This window comes from Euleptes europaea, chromosome 16 (assembly GCF_029931775.1).
Source record: "Euleptes europaea isolate rEulEur1 chromosome 16, rEulEur1.hap1, whole genome shotgun sequence".
Taxonomy (NCBI): Eukaryota; Metazoa; Chordata; class Lepidosauria; order Squamata; family Sphaerodactylidae; genus Euleptes; species Euleptes europaea.
In genome coordinates, this window is record NC_079327.1 from 35,075,170 (window position 1) to 35,094,317 (window position 19,148).

Here is a 19,148-nt window from a genome sequence, read left to right on the forward strand (position 1 = left end):
TGGCAATGGAGTAGCTGCTACAGGTAGTGCCACCCTGGGATCCCATAGGATCTCAAAGCAGCAGCCACCTTGTTGGAGAGCTTCATGGCCCCCCACCTACGAGAGAGCAAGAAGCAGGAGGGGCTGAGACCAGAAGATTGGGGGTGCAGCAGCAGACTTAAGGTGCCAGAAGGGGGTAGGGCCTGGTTAATACCCTGCACATCCTCAGGGATACACCCCTGGATACACCCCTTAGTGGGTAACTTCCCTCCATCTGCCAGGCCTCCCAAAATACCCACTCCTGGGCCCAAAGTGGCCAGTGAAATGGGACTGAGCGAGAGAAGGGGCCCCCTGGACCCAGGCCATGCTTTATACATGGACAGTGGGGGCACTTGCAGCAGGAGTTCCCTCTGATGGAGTTCAACATGGGCTGGGACAAAGAGGTCCTTCAGGCAGCAACTTTGGGGATGTGACCCCCACTGCTGGTTATTGTGTTGATGGTGAGGGGCAGGCACCTGAAAGCCTTCACAACACTGCAAGAACAATATCAATTCAAGGTCATGCCCTTTGGTCTCCATGGTGCCAGGGCCACGTTTCAATGAACTGTGGATACGGTGCTTGGCCCAGTGTCAAGGGTTTACACGGCTTACATTGATGACATCCTGATCTTCATCCCTGATTGGCAGTCTCACCTGCAACACCTGAGGGCTGTCCTAAATGCCTTGAATGCTGTAGGGTTAAAACCCAACTTGGGTGGGGTTACAGGAGCTCAAATATCTGGGATACGTTGTGGGTCAGGGCAACTCAGGCCACTCCCGGACAAGGTGGACTCCGTGGAACAGTGCACACCGCCCAGTACCAAATGACAACAACTGTGGTTTTTAGGGATGGTGCGCTATTATAGTCATTTCATCCCCCACTTTGCCAGCCGGGCCAGTGCCCTGACAGATTGCCTATGTGAGGACCAACCAGCTACTTTGCGTCCATTTGCCGAGCATCTCCAGGCCTTTGAAGACCTCAGATTGATGCTCACTCAGGAACCAGTGCTCCATAATCCTTACTTCTCCCACCCCTTCATGGTACAGGCTGATGCATCCGGAACAGGCCTTGGTGGAGAGTTTTTCCAAGAATATGAGGTGGTGGAGGTTCCCATCCTGCTCATTAGCTGCACGCTTCAGCCAGCTGAATTGAAATACTCTATGGTGGAGAAAGAGGCCCTGGTGGTCAAATGGGCCATTGGGACATTACCTAGAGGGGTGCCCCTTCACCTTAATGACTGACCACGTGCCCTGAAATGATATGCCTTGCATGAAGGAGCACAATGCTCGGGTGGTACAATGGTATAGCTCTCTCTTGCCTTTCAGGTTCACCATCAACCCAGGTGACTTCACGTCAATGCAGACGTCCTGTCCCGGCTATACAAACCCACTGGCCCAGGAGATGCCTATGAAGGGGAGGTGTCTGGCTCTGCACCGATGCCTTCGCTGTCCATCCCTGGAGACACTCGTCTCTTACCTACAGGCCCACCATTCTCCCAAGGTGCAGGGAGAGAGGAAGCCACATACTCTGGGGTGGCCAAAGGGAAAGTGACAACTGATGTGGGGAGGCAAGCCCCACCACCCCCAGCACCCCTGCTGCAGCAGGCCAATGGGGCGAAGAAAGCCTCTCACCACCAGCCCGGAGTGCTGGTCTGAGGGGAGTGCTGCCATGGCAGGATGGGCCCCACTGCCAGTGGAGACCTTGCCCGGATGATCCAACTTTTTGAGGGGAGCCCTGTTAGCTGTCTGGGGGCCGCTCAAGCTAGCGGCTTTACTGTGATGACGAAGCGGTATCCTCAGCAAGGGCCAGTCGCATAGAGAGGAGTGTGGGGAGAGCTAGGAAGATGGTGAACGGACACAGATACATCTGGCCAGCTGCATGAATGATGGGGAGTGGTTATTGAGGGAGGGTTGACTGGGTGGTGAAAGGATAAAAGGGAGGAAGAGAAGCAGGCCAAGGAGGAGGAAGAAGAAGAGTTGATTTTTACATGCCAATTTTCTCTAGCTTTTAAGGAGAATCAAACCAGCTTCCAATCTCCTACCCTTCCTCTCCCCGCAGCAGACATCTTGTGAGGTAGATGGGGCTGAGAGGGTTCTGAGAGAACTGTGACTAGCCCAAGGTCACCCACCTAGCTTCATGTGGAAGCTAAGGAAACCAACCTTTCATAAGGAAACCAACCCAGTTCACCAGGTTAGAGTCCACTGCTCATGTGGAGGAGTGGGGAATCAAACCCGGTTCTCCAGATTAGAGTCCACCCTCTTAACCACTACACCACACTGGCTCTCATAATGCAGCTATGAGGGCCAAAGCAGCTGGCTAGGCCATATAGCCAGGGTGACTGTTCTCTGAGGAAAGAGGAGACCAACCCATTTTGAGGCCAAGCTATTTCCTCCACCCAACAAGAGAGGGCAACCAGGTGCCTTGGGACCGTGAGGGCGCCACAGAATCAGTTGCCTAAATTATTCGGCTGATATTTCAAACAGGTCCAAATGCCTCTGAAATCTCAGTAGCCAGGCTAAGCACCTTTCCCCTCAAACAGAAAATGGTAGACTCCGTTGAAGCAGGCTTTTTCTTTTGTTGGTTTAATTTGGGCAACCACGGCGAAATCTTCACTAGGGAAAGAAGATGACAGCTTAACAAACAGTATCTTCTTCCCCTCCCTTCTGTTGTTTCTTATTCCAGACAAATAACTACATAAATGGCATTTGAAGGGTTTATGAATACATAATCAAGTAAGAAAATGACAAACTTAAAACTGGTCCCACACCATTAACTCTGCTCCCTTGTGCCTATCCTCTGCAGTGCTATTACATCTTGTGTGTTAATTGTGAAATAATTTATCAAACTGTACAACATATCACAACCATTCTCAAGATGCAGAAAACAACTTGTTATAATTTCCTCCCTTTCTACTAACATATTTCACTTTAATGATCTCAGTACTGGAATTGTGAAGTTTACTGTAATAGTGCTATAATAGCGACTTCTCTTTCTTGCCAAGGACTCTTTTGCAGTGGCTGAGCCAGCCTTATGAACAAATTAGCTTGTGAATCTGATAACCCTGATATCAACACCCACAACAGACAAAAATATCACAGTGTGCAATCCAAGCCTGCAGCCTCTTGATAAAGAATATGAACAACCAACACAATTCAGATTAAACAAAAGGTGATAAAATCAAACACTTCTCCTGGAATGGAAATTTTGCAGGCGAACCGATTAGAAATTGTTATCATACAATGAATGCATATAAATAACTCCAATGAAATGCCAGGTAGAGAAACAAACACAGAAACATTACATTGTATTTTGAAAGTGGGAGCCTGGCACTTTGTTATCCTTGAGATAAACACTTTTATGAATATGCAGAACATTTTAAACTAAGTGCAGATGTCAAGGCGGTAAAGGAATGCCAGTTTGCTATTTTTTTTAACGCTTTAATATTTCTCATTTTTTGCAGATTTGAATTTCATTGGTGGATAAAGATATACACCAGAAATTTACAACATATTTTATTTAGATTTCTAGCCCATTTCCACCCAGCCCCGTGGCGCAGAGTGGTAAGCTGCAGTACTGCAGTCCAAGCTCTGCTCACCACCTGAGTTCGATCCCAACGGAAGTTGGTTTCAGGTAGCCGGCTCAAGGTTGACTCAGCCTTCCATCCTTCCGAGGTCGGTGAAATGAGTACCCAGCTTGCTGGGGGTAAAGGGAAGATGACTGGGGAAGGCACTGGCAAACCACCCTGCAAACAAAGTCTGCCTAGTAAACGTTGGGATGTGACGTCACCCCATGGGTGAGGAATGACCCGGTGCTTGCACAGGGGACCACCTTTACCTTTACTTTTTGGGTGTTCAGAATGTGAAGCAGTACTTTTAGAGCAAATTAAAACAAAAAAATCCATCACATATATGTAACAATCAGCTGTAATATTACAGGAAGTTGGAACTACGACCAGATGATCCCCTGCCAGTGGGGGGCAGTGAGCTGAAAGATACAGAGTTAGTTCACTAGACTCCCCCCCCTTAGGATATATGAAAAACAGAATGGAGATGATTCCAGAGTAGCATGTAAATGACCTATATATTTGGGCTCTATGGCATTGAAGTCCCTCCCCTCCCCAAACCCCACCTCCTCAGACTCCACCCCAAAACCTCCCACCAATGGCAAAGAGGGACCTGGCAACCCTACTGAAGCTTGATACTCATCCTGGACACTAAGCATATAAGTACATACTAGGGTTGCCATCCTCCAGCTGGGGCCTTGAGATCTCCAAGCTTTACAACTGATCTCCAGACAACAGGGATCAGTTCAACTTGAAAAAAATGGCAGCTTTGGAAGGTGGACTCTATGGTATTATACCTTCTGAGCTCCCTCCCTTCTTCAAACCCCATACTCCCCAAGCTCCACCTCCAAAATTCTCCAGGTATTTTCATATCCAGAGTTGGCAACCCCAGTGCATGCACAGGAAGCCCTTGGTTGATGCTGAAAAAATATCTGGAACACAAAGACTGCTAGATCACAGGTCTATATCTCAAATAGGGTATGAAAGATGTTGGCCATCTGTTGTTTGTTGTCAGCATCTGAGATACTAAAATTGCTAATGAAAATTAACATGACTCGGTAATCTGTGCTATAGTTTCAGTACACAATCTTTTTTTTTTTCATTCAGGGGAACAAATAGTAATGTGTAAAGCATATGACTAATGAAATGTGAAGAAATATTTCAGAAAAACGATATAGCATGGAAACTTATTTAAGCAAGCTTTGAATAAATCTCTATGTTTGCCTAAAAGTTTAAAAAGTTTAAAAAGCTTAAAAAGTTATTAAATTACTTTTTTAAAAAAGTCAGTAGAAGTTATTCTATTATTCATTGATATCACCATTCACTTACTGTTTAGCAAATATAGATACATGCAAAGTCAGCAAAGGACCTTTGGGTCAGTTTAACCCTGCATAGAATTTTGATCACTGTAAATTTTAATCATAGGCACAAGGCAGCTTGAAAATCCGTGTGTGTGTGTGTGTGTGAATTTTTAAAAAGTGATTAATGAAACACAAGTGAGGTGAATTTCAGAGAGAGTCACAGGTGGGCAAAACATTACTATGACATTATTTTGCTTTATTCAATGTATGACAATAGAGGGCTTGTTTTCTAAACTGTAAATGCCCCACTGAGCTATTTGAGATGCTTAATACTTCACACTGCATTCAGTAGCCCTTTTGCCAAGGGTTGTATGCATAATCATCCCATTTACACTCAGCAGTTTGTCCTCACCTAAGCTGTTTAATATAGGTATTTATGAGACCCATGATCATAAATGTGGACTGTGTGGTTTCAACCAGACCTTTATTACAATTCTGTTTCATGTTTGAATTAAATTTAATTTGTATTTAAACTTCATTGGTGTGCATTTCTATTTACTCAGTGCAATGTATTTATTTATTTTAGTTAAAATATTTTTATTCTACCTTTCCACCCAATCAGGATCCACAAGGCAGTGAACACTGAAACATTTAAACAGTTAAAAATTGTGAAGGAAACCATCACAACAGTAAATTTAAAGTAAAACACACGGCATAAATAGCGTCATATGATATTTTTTTATTCCTTACAAGCCTTATAGAAATGTCTGGAGAAAAATGTCCTGTCCCTTTAAAAGAAGTTTGATATGTTGAAATGGGCAACTGAAGCGTTTCATGTCATGGCGTTGTGTACCTGAGTGCAGAATACTCCTTGTTGGGCAGAGAGACTCCGATGAGGAGGGAGCTGAGCAGCTACCATCAGAGAAGGAGACAGTTGACTCCTCTCCAGGAACCCACTTTGATGTGCAAGAGGGGACTTGGGAGTCTGAGTTGGCCCTCTCACCTGGGATACAGGTGAGACTGAACCCTTAACATCAGAGCCCACTGCAGCATGTGAGGTCTCTTCCTAACTGACGCCTCAAGCCTCAGAAAGCCAAGAACCACCCAAAACCTATCAGATAGGGTTACCAGGTCCCTCTTCGCTACTGGTGGGAGGTTTTTGGGGCGGAGCCTGAGAAGGGCAGGGTTGAAGAAGGGAAGGACTTCAATGTCATAGAGTCCAATTGTCAAAGTGGTCATTTTCTCCTGGTGAACTGATCTCTACCGGCTGGAGATCCATTGTAATAGCTGGAGATCTCCAGCTACTACCTGGAGGTTGGCAAACCTACCATCAGAGTACTCTCTGCTCTAACCAGGCACTTCACCTTTAAGAACTAGTAGCCTATAGCTGAAAGGGTGAGGCCTGCACCTTCACCTCCTTGCATGAGTATTTAAGGCTTCAGTTTACCCTCAGGCTTTGCTGGAACTACATCTAAGCTATGGTACTGTTGGCTTTAGTCTCTTGGCTCCTTGAGCAGAACACATGGCAAATAACATCCCATGAAGGGACAGGCTGCTTTTCTCTGGGCCAGTTGGCACCCTTAATAGAGATCCAAATGAGACAGTACCAGTGCATCTAGGACATGGGAAAAACTAAGCACGCCACCTAATGTAATTGTGATAGTATAAAACCAACTCCTGTGGAGAGGACAATTGGAAATCAATAGTTACTATACTCAGACCATTAGATGTTACATGTGGGATCTATGAGGCCAGGGCTGCCTAATTCCCTTCTGTCTCCAGTGCAGACATAATTAATGCTCAAATATTGTGTAGTATTAACCATTTTTTAAAAAAAAAATCCTGCCTAAAATTAGCTAAACCCTGCACCACAGAGTATGCACAGAAAGCCACCAGATGTTATTCAGGTAGGGTTGCCAGGTCCCTCTTTGCCATCGGTGGGAGGTTTTTGGGATGGAACCTGAGAAGGGCAGGGTATGGGGAGGGGGGGGGACTTCACTGCCATTGAGTCCAATTGCCAAAGCAGCCATGAACTGATCTAAATCGGCTGGAGATCAGTTGTAATAGCAGGAGATCTCCAGCTAGTACCTGAAAGTTGCCAACCCTATATCCAGGGGGTGGACTGGGAAGTAAAAATGGCCCTGAAAAAGAACCCTACCACATGTCTGCCGGCAGCTCTACCCTCTTAATGGAGAGGGAAGAGGAGGAGAATTAGGGCCAAACCCAGCCTCCTCCCAACGAATAGACAAGGGAAGGAAAGGAGCAGGCTTACTGTGGCTTCCACCTGACTTGCACCTCTCCACCGTATGTAGGGTAGGGTTGCCAACCTCCAGGTACTAGCTGGAGATCTCCTGCTATTACAACTGATCTCCAGCTGATAGAGATCAGTTCACCTGGAGAAAATGGCCCCTTTGGCCATTGGACTCTATGGCATTGAAGTCCTTCCCCTTCCTAAACCCCACTCTCCTCAGGCTCTGCCCCCAAAACCTCCCACTAGTAGAGAAGAGGGACCTGGCAACCCTAATGTAAGGACAGAGGAGCTCTGCAGTTGCAACTCACATCTGCCTCACTGGGGTGTTCCTCAGCGGCTTAATTGGCCAATTCCCCCCTGATCATATCGCCTTGATGCGGGAGAGGCAGGAAAACTGCCTGAACCATGGGATCTGAGAATGTTCCATGCACAGATTCCTTATTATATGTGTAAAATATCTATAAAAGAAGACAGTCTTGACAGAGTCATAGGCTGTGTGTGCATCGAACCATTATTTGAAGGCTAAATATCATTAACCTTTGAAGCATTTCACCACCTATTTTTTCCCCTTTCCGAGCACTGCAGTAACAAGAGAAGAAGCATCTTAGCCATTGCTCCTATCTAATATTTGGAGCCCTCTCAGGGTCTGGCCCTGGTACCTCTTTGGAATGTGTTCAAGAGGCACTAGCAGCAGCTTAGAATATAGAAGACAGCATGAATTTAGCAGGTTTTCATATATTCCAGCTGTCCATATTTAGCAGGGACAGTCATTAATCTCTGATACTTTGCTCTTACTGTTCCAATATTGCCTTTGGGGAGGATGTTGGGAATGCATTTTTTAAACAGTTGCCAATGTGTACCTATCTGACCTACAGTTCGCTTCTTCCCTGTTCCTCTAAAAGTTAAATAAAACTCGTTATGAAAGAAAATGCATCCAATTGGACACAAAATGCCAGCCGATAGTTCTCTACACACACATCGTAGATTAATAGACTATCCAGAAAGTTACTGCCTGGGTTTCTAGCAGATCTTCTGTAATAGGTTCAATCATTTCCATTGTGGGAGGTGAACAGTGCCATCTGAAGCAAATTTATGCCTTGTTTGTTTGTTTGTAGACAGCAAGCTGAACAGGAACACCCCTGCATTGCCTGTGAAACTGCTGTATGCAGTTCCTCAGGCTGCAATACTATTTTTGCTGGTGTAAGGAGATCCCGGGGTGAAAGGGATCAGGGAAATAACTAATGTCAGCCCTGCTCCCAGTAACGCCTTATTTGGTGCCAGCACGAGCCCTTATGCTGGAGGTGTGCTGTCACCATGGCTGTGCCAGTGCCCATGTGTGGCACTACCACGCCACTCCCTGGTGCCAGGTTAAGTGATCCAGCGCTGGCATAAGCACCCATTTTGATGGTCTAAGTGACATTTATGCCAGTGCCAGGGTCACGCTGCCTCCTGTGCCCTTTTGCTCCCCCGCCCCCGAGGATTGCACTGACAGTGTTGGACCAGAATCTGGGAGACTCAGTTTCAGATCCCTACTGTGCCATGGAAGCATGCTGAGTGACCTTGGGCCAGTCACACACTGGCCTAATCTACCTCACAGGGCTGTTGTAAGGATAAAATGGAGGATAAAACAGAGAGGAGGGGGGAAAGCCCAATCTGTATGTGAATGGGAATATATGCAGTTTATGTGGTGTTATGTATTGTTAAAAACTAATAAAATGTTATTTTTTTTAAAAAAGAATTATAGGTCCCTACTGGGAACAAAGGCAGGGTATGAAATAAATAAATAAATAGGCTTTGTTTATGCACTATAAAACTCTAGTCAGTAAAAAAATATGTTCTATTAAACATTTAAAATAATTAGATTATATAGAAACTAATGATATGAAGAAATGCATAGAAATAATTATAGAAATTACAGGAATAATTAAACTAACTTACATATTTCATTTATTGGTTTAACTGTTTCCCATATGACAGACTTAACCATTAATTAAGCTATTTTTGAATTTTTGTACTCTGGAAGTACTGAGATGTTTTTTATTTTGTGTGTGTGTGTGTGTGTGTGTGTGTGTGTGTGTGTGTGAGTGAGTATTAAGCATGTTAATTATATTCTGTTTAATTATGTCCTTGGTTTGATTGTGCAAGGTATCACAACTTGGTATGCAGGGCCTCAGAGGGTGGTGGAGCCCCCGTCTTTGGAGGTCTTTAAGCAGAGGCTGGATGGCCATCTGTAGGGAATGCTTTGATTGTAGGATCCTGCATGGCGGGGGGAGGGTTGGGGTCACTGGGGATGTGGGGGGGAGGTAGTTGTAAATTTCCTGCATTGTGCAGGGGGTTGGACTAGATGACCCTGGTGGTCCCTTCCAACTCTATGATTCTATGTGTGGTAGTAATTTCAGTATTATCTGTATTATTCCCTTTATCTAGTCTATCTTTTTTAATCTTCTGTATTTTTATTATGTAAAATAAATAAATATATTTTTTTAAATGTCAGCTGTTATGGACAGTATACCAACACAGATGTTTCAGAAATCAGTGCACAGCAGGCTATTGTGGAGTAATTGAAAACATACAACTAGCAGAGAAGAGCCTTCAGTGGTGCTTAGGGAAGGGGGGGAGTAGATTTTTAAGTAACAATCCCTGGGAGTTCTCCCTTTTTTCATCTGTGAAATGTTGCACAATATGGGTTTTGAAGATTGTGCTCTGATAATTTAGGAAATCCTTAATTTTAAGTGTTATCTGGAACTGCTATAACGTATTCAAATACAAGGTGAAAGTATGCAAAGGCAAGGTGAATGTTCCAGTAAGAATTGGTAGCGAACTGGAAAACAAGAAAATGTACTATGAATCAGACAATGGTTTCAGACTTTGCCGTGTATGGAATGAAGACAGCATGAAATGGATTACCAGTGAAGCTGTAGTGAGTACAGCTTAGAGTGAATTTTAAAGAAGCTGAAAGAACACTTGAAAGAATACAAATTACTCTTTGTGACTAACATCTGTGAGAAATGACAAGGAAGGAAGAGTAGGGCTGTGTGTGAAGACAAGTCATTGAGCTGGGAGAAAGCATGGTATGGCCAGAGTGATGAGAAACCATGCCAACTGCTCTCAGGTGTTCTTGTATCTAAAGCATGAGTTGAAAAATATATTGAGCTCGTAGTACCTGTAGTGGCCACATGGATACAGATGATGATTTTACCACATTTCACCACACAGCTGTATTATGAAAACCTCTTTGTGACTTGGCAGGATAATAAGACTGAGTAAGGGCCATAATAAGTATGATCAGGGAATCCCTGATCAGGATTGCCTATGAGGAATGCTGATTTGGACCAGTGTTGAGGCAAAGTAGGAGGTGGGGGAAATTGCTTTCCATGCACCATTTTGCAAATCACACCAGCACACAGAGTTTATGTTTGCCCCATGGAGAGGGGTGGGAATGAATGGGTATCATTGTTGCTTTTTGTAACTTTAAAAGCAATGGGATAGCCTTAGCTCAGATCTTTCATGTCACATGTAGTTTAGCCCTAAGCTATCCTGAGATAAGAAAACTTACTCTGGATCAATTCAGTCCCCGGTTCATTGTTACCTAGGGACAATTCATACTCATTTTTACTACCAACATTCATGTAAAGCTACTCAGATGGTACATTGTACATCTGTGGGAAGTTAAGGCAACTTAACAAGTTAAGGGACCTGTGGGAAGTTAAGGCAACTTAACAAGTTAAGGGACCTGCTAAATACTGATATTTTTACTGTAGAGGATCGATTACAAAAACAGCCAGAAAGCCAGTATAATTTTGTGTGCTGAATAGGGCCGGATTTAGGTTTGATAAGGCCCTAAGGTCATGGGGCCCTTTATATGTCCAGCTGTCCTTTGTCAACAACAAATTGTCACTGTTTTTTTGTGTTGAATATAAGCTATATGGTAATTTATGGACCTAATAGGTATCTAAAGCCATTTGAACATAACAAAATATGTATTTTATCAAAGTAATTGCAGGGCCCATTACTTACATCATAGGAGCCTACACAACACAAAACACTGTTGCTGTATGTAGGTTTTATTTTATTTGTTTTTTATCTTATATTTTGGAAATGTACATCCAGTTTTTTTTCCTTTAATTTTTTTTTGGGGGGGGGGCAAGAGAGTGGGGCCCTAAGCTATAGCTTGTTTAGCTTATACGTAAATCCGACACTGGTTCTGAAATACAATTTTTGTTATCTCTAAGCCTTTAACCACAGAATTGGGAAAAGACCTCTGTCTAATTCTGTCTGTTAGATAAAACTTATCCATTAGAAACAAGATACTGTTTCCAGCGTTTTCAGTACGTATACTGTTACCTGAATTATCAAAATTATGCAGTCTCCACTTTAGTGAGGGAAATTAGCACTGGAGACAAAAGCAGAGAGAGGAGATAAAGGGGATCTTTTAACCAGAAATAAAGAAACTGTTGTCAAACCAAAAAGTGTTTTTTATTATAAAAGGGATAAATTCAAGCACAAAGTTAACACACCCACAATTCATACAAGAACTAAGAATGTTAGGGAGGAAAGTGGGGTGGGTAGCTTGAGGGAGGGAGTGATATTTACCGTTCCAGAAGAAAGGATGTCCTGGAAAGCAGAGCTGAAGATAGAAACGCGTTTCTCGGAGGAAAAAGGAGCAAGCGCACCACACAAGGTGGGGATGTGCTGCTGGATCCAAGACACACACACACACACACACACACACACATGAATGCCAAAAGGACCCCTATTATACCCCAAAATGTGTCCTGTCGCAAAGCAGAATGATCTGGCAGTGTGAAAACTACCAGGAACAAAGAATTTTCATTGCATATCTGGTGTCCTGATCAAAGAGACAGGAGATGCATAACATGTAAAATATGAGATTTGTTTGAAGTGTTGACCAACAATATTTTGATGTGTTGTCAGAATGCCTTAGAATGTTTATGTGATCTTCTGATTGATCATTTGATTGCCCATCATGGATGTCAAGATCTGTGTGACTCCCCAGGAAAATCAGAAATGCAGGAGAATGTGATCCTCCTGAATAACTTTGATTGCCCAGGAGGGGTGCAATAAAGATGGTGAAAATGGTTAGCCAGGAATTGCTAATGAAGTCACCTTTTGGTGTGGTGGAGGGATTGCCAGTCCTTCTTTGGCCCTTGACACCTTGGGCCCTGGGAAAGTGTAAAACTGTCAACCTGCCTTGGTCAAATAAACACACAAGATGGATTCCAGATTCCTCTGGGCCCTTTTTGTGTGGAGTAGTATTTTGCTGTTGCCAACTTTGGTCAAAATGACATCCCTTAGTGGGAAATGGTCCAGCACCCCACAATACTGTTTCAGCATTCTGAAGTGCTGGCCTGCCAGTATTTACTCAGAGCTATATTATTTAATGGTGTTGCCCTGTAAATATTTTACTTTAAATAAACTATTACTTGTTCCCAGTTGAATGAAGTGAACTCACAAAGAGCAAAGACTCTAGTAGCACAAATTCGTTAGCTGATACCGGGCAAAGGCACAGATGAAATACAATTCTGCCACTAAGTGAATTTCAGTTTTTGACAGTTTCTCATCACATTTTCATTGGGAGTGCAGCATTCTACTTAAAATTCCCTCCTTGGCTGTTATGCACATTATAATCACCTGCATGGAATTTGTCAAAAGAATATTGGCAGGAGGTGTTGCTGGTCTATGATTAAATGCCTTAATATCCAAGTCCCTGGAAGAGGAAGAGTTGCTGTTCCAAGATCTTAATATATTTCCAGAATAGCACTCCTTTGTGCCAACAGGTGCTATGCTCTATTCATTGATTTTCATTCCATTGTTATTCACCTTGGTAATTTTTATTGGCTTACCATCTGTGTAAAAGTCTGCACCAATATATTTTTAATCCTCCTCCCTTCCCTATTCCTAATGTGTCTGGAGCTGTTTATCCTGTCTGAGTGGTAAATTGTCACTGTATGCTTAGTGCCAAATTTAAGATATCAATCAACTGAAGGCTTTTCTTATAAAACTTCCTGATCCCAAAGTGGTGATCGGCATTACCCTGGGCATGTAAGAAAGTAAATTCTTCCTAATGTTTAGCCGGAAACTCTTTTGATCTAATTTCAATCTGTTGATTCTGATCCGACCTTCTGGGGCAACAGAAAACAACTGTGCAATATCCTCTATATGACAGCCCTTCAAGTACTTCAAGATGGTTATCATATCTCTTCTCAGTCATCTCCTCTCCAGGCTAAACATACTGAGCTCCTTCAATCTTTCCTCATATGACTTGGTCTCCAGACCCCTTGCCATCTTTGTTGCCCTCTTCTGGAGATGTTCCAGCTAGTCTGCATGTTTTAATTGTGGTGCCCAAAATTGAACAAAATAATCTAGGTGAGATCTAACCAGAGCGAAGTGCTACCATCACTTCATGTGATCTGGACACTATACGTCTTTTGATGCAGCCCAGAATCGCATTTGCCTTTTTAACTACCGCATCACACTGCTGACTCATGTTCAGTGTTTGGTCTACTAAGACCCCAAGATCCTGCCAAGACAAGTCTCCCCCATCCTATAATTAAGCATTTGATTTTTCCTACCTAAATGCAGAACTTTACATTTATCTCTACTGAAATTCATTTTATTAGTTTTAGCCCAGTTTTCCAACCTGTAAAGAACATCCTGTATTCTGGCTCTGTCTCCTACCTTATTTGCTACGCCTCCCAATTTATTATCATCTGCAGATTTAATAAGCATCCCCTCTATTCTTTTATCCAAATCATTTATAAAGATGTTGAACAACACAGGGCCCAGGACAGATCCCTAGGCAATGCACTTGTCACTCTTCTCCAAGAGGATGAGGAACCATAACAAGCCCTTTTCGAGTGTGATCTGTCAACCAGTTACAGATCCACTTAACATCCAAACCACATTTTACCAACTTGTCAACAAGAATATTATGTGGAACCTTATCAAAAGCCTTACTGAAATCAAGATAAACTATGTCTTCAGCATTCCCCTGATTCAGCAAGGTAGTAACTTTCTCACAAAAAGAGATAAGGTTTGTCTGACATGACTTGTCCTTGAGAAACCCGTGCTGGCTCTTAGAAATCACAGCCATTCTTTCTAAATGCTCCAGGACTGACTAATTATTTGTTCTAGAACTTTTCAAGGTATAGACGTCAAACTGACAGGTCAGTAGTTACCTGGATCCTCCTTTTTCTCTTTCTTGAAGGTGGGGACAACATTTGCCCACCTCCAATCTTTTGATTTTTAAAAACTCCACCTTACTTTTGTTGCATTGGAATGGGGAAGAATGTCTATCCAGATGAGCGGAGGGGGAGAGAGACTGTGCTGAGACAAAAAGTGCAGCTGTTTAGTAAATAAGCATGTCTTTCTCATCACTAATCTCCTCCATCTTGTTTTGTGCATGTGTGTCTGTTTTAATGTTGGGAGTAGGGTTGCCAGGTCCCTCTTCGCCACCGGCAGGAGGTTTTTGGGGCGGAGCCTGAGGAGGGCAGGGTTTGGGGTGGGGAGGGACTCCAATGCCACATTGTCCAATTGCCAAAGCAGCCATTTTCTCCAGGTAAACTGATCTCTATCGGCTGAAGATCAGTTGTAATAGCGGGAGATCTTCAGCTAGTAGCTGGAGGTTGGCAACCCTAGTTGGGAGGTGGTGAAGGTGAAGCCTTAACTTCTGCTTCTATCCACCTCTAATGACCTTGAGTGCTTCACTGAGAGTGCAGTATAAAAGTAAATCAAATAAATTCATTAATTCAAAGTTCCTTCCCCCAAGCCTTTGTGCAGGGCAGGTGGTCTAGAGCAGTGGTGTTGGAATTACCTCTGAGGCTACTAAGAGGCAAGGGGTGGAAGGAAGTGCTGATGGTGTGCCCCTTTAACTATATTGTTAACCAGCTATTGAAGCACCGAAACAACGGACAGTCCAGAAAGATCCCACCCTTCTGATTGTCATATATTCTTCATTCACATTCACACCATATCCAACATTTACAAATAGGGCATTGTAAATGAACTTTCCACTTCAGTCCCTATTAGGCATTGCTCCATGCAGAATAGGTTTGAGAGGAAGACAGAATATGTGCTAGAGACAAGCAATTATTTTGCAAAAACTAGACCTTGGGTAAAAATAGAGGGCCCAAGGTGTCCGCGTTTGTCAAGGTTTCAACTGATCACAATGCTGCCAACAGCATCAGATCTCCATGCTGAGTGATCCGCTTGCACAAGGCGAATCGAGGAGATTCCCGCAATGCCTTTACAGGAAAATACAGCACCAAGGGCCAAACTACAGTGTGGAAGCAAAATAGTAGTTGCATCATAAAGAGGAACCTGGGTAATGTGTTACTATAGAAACTGGGAGAACTGTTGCTGTGAAAGAAGACAGGAGGAAGAGTTACTATAGTAACAGATGGTAACTTTTGTAATTGGGGTAAGTTGGAGAGAACGCTACTATTACCTCTAATGTCAGACAGGTAATTAGTGAAATAGAAAGGTATTTCTGCAATGCCTCTGTTGCCCCAAGTGTTTTATTGCTAGCTATTTTTTTCAGTAACAAAGAAAATCCGCGTAATCTTTCCCCCACAAACCATATTTCTTGTATCCCTTCAGAGGGCTTTGTATTTTATATTAATGCACTCGGTTTTAAGAATCACTTTCAAATGTCTGTTCCCTCCATGAAGGTCATCCTAGAAAATTCAGAATCAAAATGATAGGAAATAGTTAAAATATCAGAGGAATACTTTCTGATAGATGCACGCATACATTTATATAGAACGGGGGAGAGATTATTCTGAGTGACAAGGAAATCTTGATAGTGAATGAAAATGTTTCAAAATATTTTACATGACCTGACAATATTTCTTGAAGCAATTGCAACACATGGAAAAAAATGGTTAGTTCCATTTTGCGTAAGTACGTGGTTCACTATCTTTAGAAGCCTGTAAAATAATCCCAAAATTTATCTGGCTTACTTAAATGATTGTATAGCAAAGTACTGGGTGGACTTGCAACTCTATCATACAATGTAGTAATGTGGTGTTGTACACAGCTTTGACAAATGTTTTGTATGATGTGGGTATGAACCAGCTGTTGTGGTCCCTTTGGGACTCAGTAAAGGATGTAGCAATTTTGAGAACACAATTACAGGGTGTCATCCTTACTTCGTAAGTGGGAGATGGCAACCATCTGGAAAAATAAGGTTGGAGTGTACTTGGAAGTCTCTAGAGAATAAGACATTTCATGTACTAGCATGGACTCCGCTGAAAGAGAAAGTTTCCATTGCAAAAAAAAAAAAAAAAACCCAGAAAAAAATGAGAAATAATGCTAATACATTGTCTATGGGTTTGAAATATGTGGTTCTCTTTGTGGTGACTTATAACATTTGGTGCAGGGGCTGTGGCTCAGTTGTACATCAGCTGCTTGGCAGGCAGAAGGTCCTGGCTTCTATCCCAGGCATCTTTAGTAAAAAGGTAGCAGGTGCTACACAAGACCTCTACCAGAGATCCTGGAGAGTCACTGTCAGTCTGAGTAGACAGTACTGATCTTGATTAGTCAATGGTCTGATTCAATGTAAAGCAGCATTATGTGAAGTGGGGGGGACTTGGTATGAATCCCTGAAGTAGAAAATTCCACCGTATATCTCAGATAAAGAGACAAAAGAAAATAAGTCAAGGGGACCCAGACAATAAGTCAAAAGACACTTAATACTGGAGGTCCCCAACATTTCTGTGGGCACCTTGGGAATTCTGACCCAGGGTGGTGGGCGCAACCACAAAATGGCTGCTGGAAGAGGTGGAGCCAACCACACAGAGGAATTCCAAGTGCAGGGGAGATGGGGGGGTCATTTTAAAAACAGACTGAGAAAGAGGAGCTAGAGAGACGAAAATCAACACTGTGGTGGAAGCTGGTGCTGATACGTTATTTTAGTCTGCACAGCCAATCACAAGCCCTGCTGGGCAAGAGCCCCACCTGACTCTGTGCTAGCGTAAGTTCCCCGGCGCCGGCATCCATGCTAGTTTAGAGGGCACAAGTGGCTCTTAGGTCATCATATGGTTCACGCCGCTGCAGTGCTAGTGCTTCGCCACCCCCTTCAGGATTGTGTGGTATGATAACAGTTATGTTTATTTGTTTGTTATTTATTTTATTGACACATTTATACTACATCTTTCTGCCTTCATCATGGCCACCAAAATGGCTAGCAGCTTAAAAACATGAGTAATAAAAAGACATCTAAAAATCCATTAAAATCAAACAAAAGCATGTAATTAAAACAATTAAAACAGTTAAAATACACATAAAATGTGTGTGTGAGGTGCCGTCAAGTCCAGCGGATTTACGGCAATCCCAGTAAGGGACTTTCAAGGCAAGTGAGAAGCAGAGGTGGTTTACCATTGCCATACTATGCAAAGTTTTCCTTTGTCATCTCCCGTCCAAGTACCGACTCTGTTTAGCAACTGAGAAGGATGTAGACAAGCTGGTTCATGTCCAGAGGAGGGCAACAAAGATGGTGAGGGGTCTGGAGAACAAGTCCTATGAGAAAAGGTTGAAGGAGCTGGGTATGTTTAGCCTGAAGAGGAGAAGACTGAGAGGGGATAAGATAACCATCTTCAAGTACTTGAAGGGCTATCATTTGGAGAATGGTGCCGGGTTGTTTTCTGTTGCCCCAGAAGGTCGGACCAGAACCTACAGGTTGAAATTAAATCAAAAGAGTTTCCATCTAGACATTAGGAAGAAATTTCGAACAGTTAGAGTGGTTCCTCAGTGGAACAGACTTCCTCAAGTGGTGGTAAGTGCTCCTTCCCTGGAGGTTTTTAAGCAGAGGCTAGATGGCCATCTATCAGCAATGCTGATTCTATAATCTTAGGCAGTTCATGAGAGGGAGGGCATCTTTGCCATCTTCTGGGCATGGAGTAGGGGTCACTGGGGGTGTGGGGGGGAGGTAGTTGTGAATTTCCTGCATTGTGCAGGGAGTTGGACTAGATGACCCTGGTGGTCCCTTCCAACTCTATGATTCTAAGATTCTATGAGATCAGGATATAACATGCTGCCTTCTCTCCCACACATAAAATACAATAATTAAAAACAGGGCATGGAGTGCAGTGCATCCTACCTAAAACAGAGGTAATAATATTTTGCTTTTATATTGTTAATTTCAAGTATTCAAACATTTAAAAGCCATTTTCTCAATAAAACATCCCTGTAAGTTAGGCTACTATTAAATCAGCAACAGAGAATGGTCATATGATAAAGCACATGTTGTTGAAGCTTGGCAGATCTGGATCTGATCCGCACCTGGATGGTAGGCCTCCTGGGATCTCTACCTTGACTTCCATGGAAGAAACACATAAGAAACAAAAGTGCAACAAATAATAATTTTGATCCTGACATTAATTTATTTAGGGGAAATGGAGAAACATAAAGTATTTTGAAAATGCTCACAAATATATGACCAGGCTCTTTAAAGTTGTAACCATTTGGTTTAATTCTTCTTTGATTACAGGAATATCAAATTGATATATTTTTTGCTCAGACGTGGATTGACAGCCGCCTTCGTTTTAACAGCACCATGAAAAGAAGTCTCACCCTCAACAGCAATATGGTTGGGTTAATTTGGATCCCAGATACTATCTTCAGGAATTCTAAAACTGCAGAAGCTCACTGGATTACTACACCAAATCAGCTCCTGAGAATATGGAACGATGGGAAGATCTTGTACACCTTGAGGTAGGAAGTAAACATTTGTGCCTAGACACTTAAAGAGTTTTGTTCACTCTCTCTAACACACACACAAACACACACACACACCTTTATTGGCATATAAAAGAAGAGCATACATTAGGATAAATCCAACAGTTAAAATTCAATAAAACAATCCCAAATGAGCTGTTAAGGAATGCTACATACCATTCACGATATCTGATTGATGACTGTAAAAACCTTGCAACAGATTCAATTATTTTTGGATTTTCCCACCTCCCCTCTCCTCTAGCAGCTGGAAATGCCCCAC

The 19,148-nt window shown here is 42.9% G+C and overlaps 1 protein-coding gene across 1 annotated transcript in view; it reads left to right on the forward strand.

Annotated features, from left to right (window-relative positions):
• Positions 1–19,148, forward strand: part of GABRG3 (gamma-aminobutyric acid type A receptor subunit gamma3) — a 383,085-nt gene that overhangs the window by 175,329 nt on the left and 188,608 nt on the right. The window contains exon 3 of the mRNA XM_056862169.1: positions 18,642–18,865. Coding sequence (XP_056718147.1) covers positions 18,642–18,865 — 224 coding nt within the window. The remainder of the gene's footprint in view (positions 1–18,641; positions 18,866–19,148) is intronic.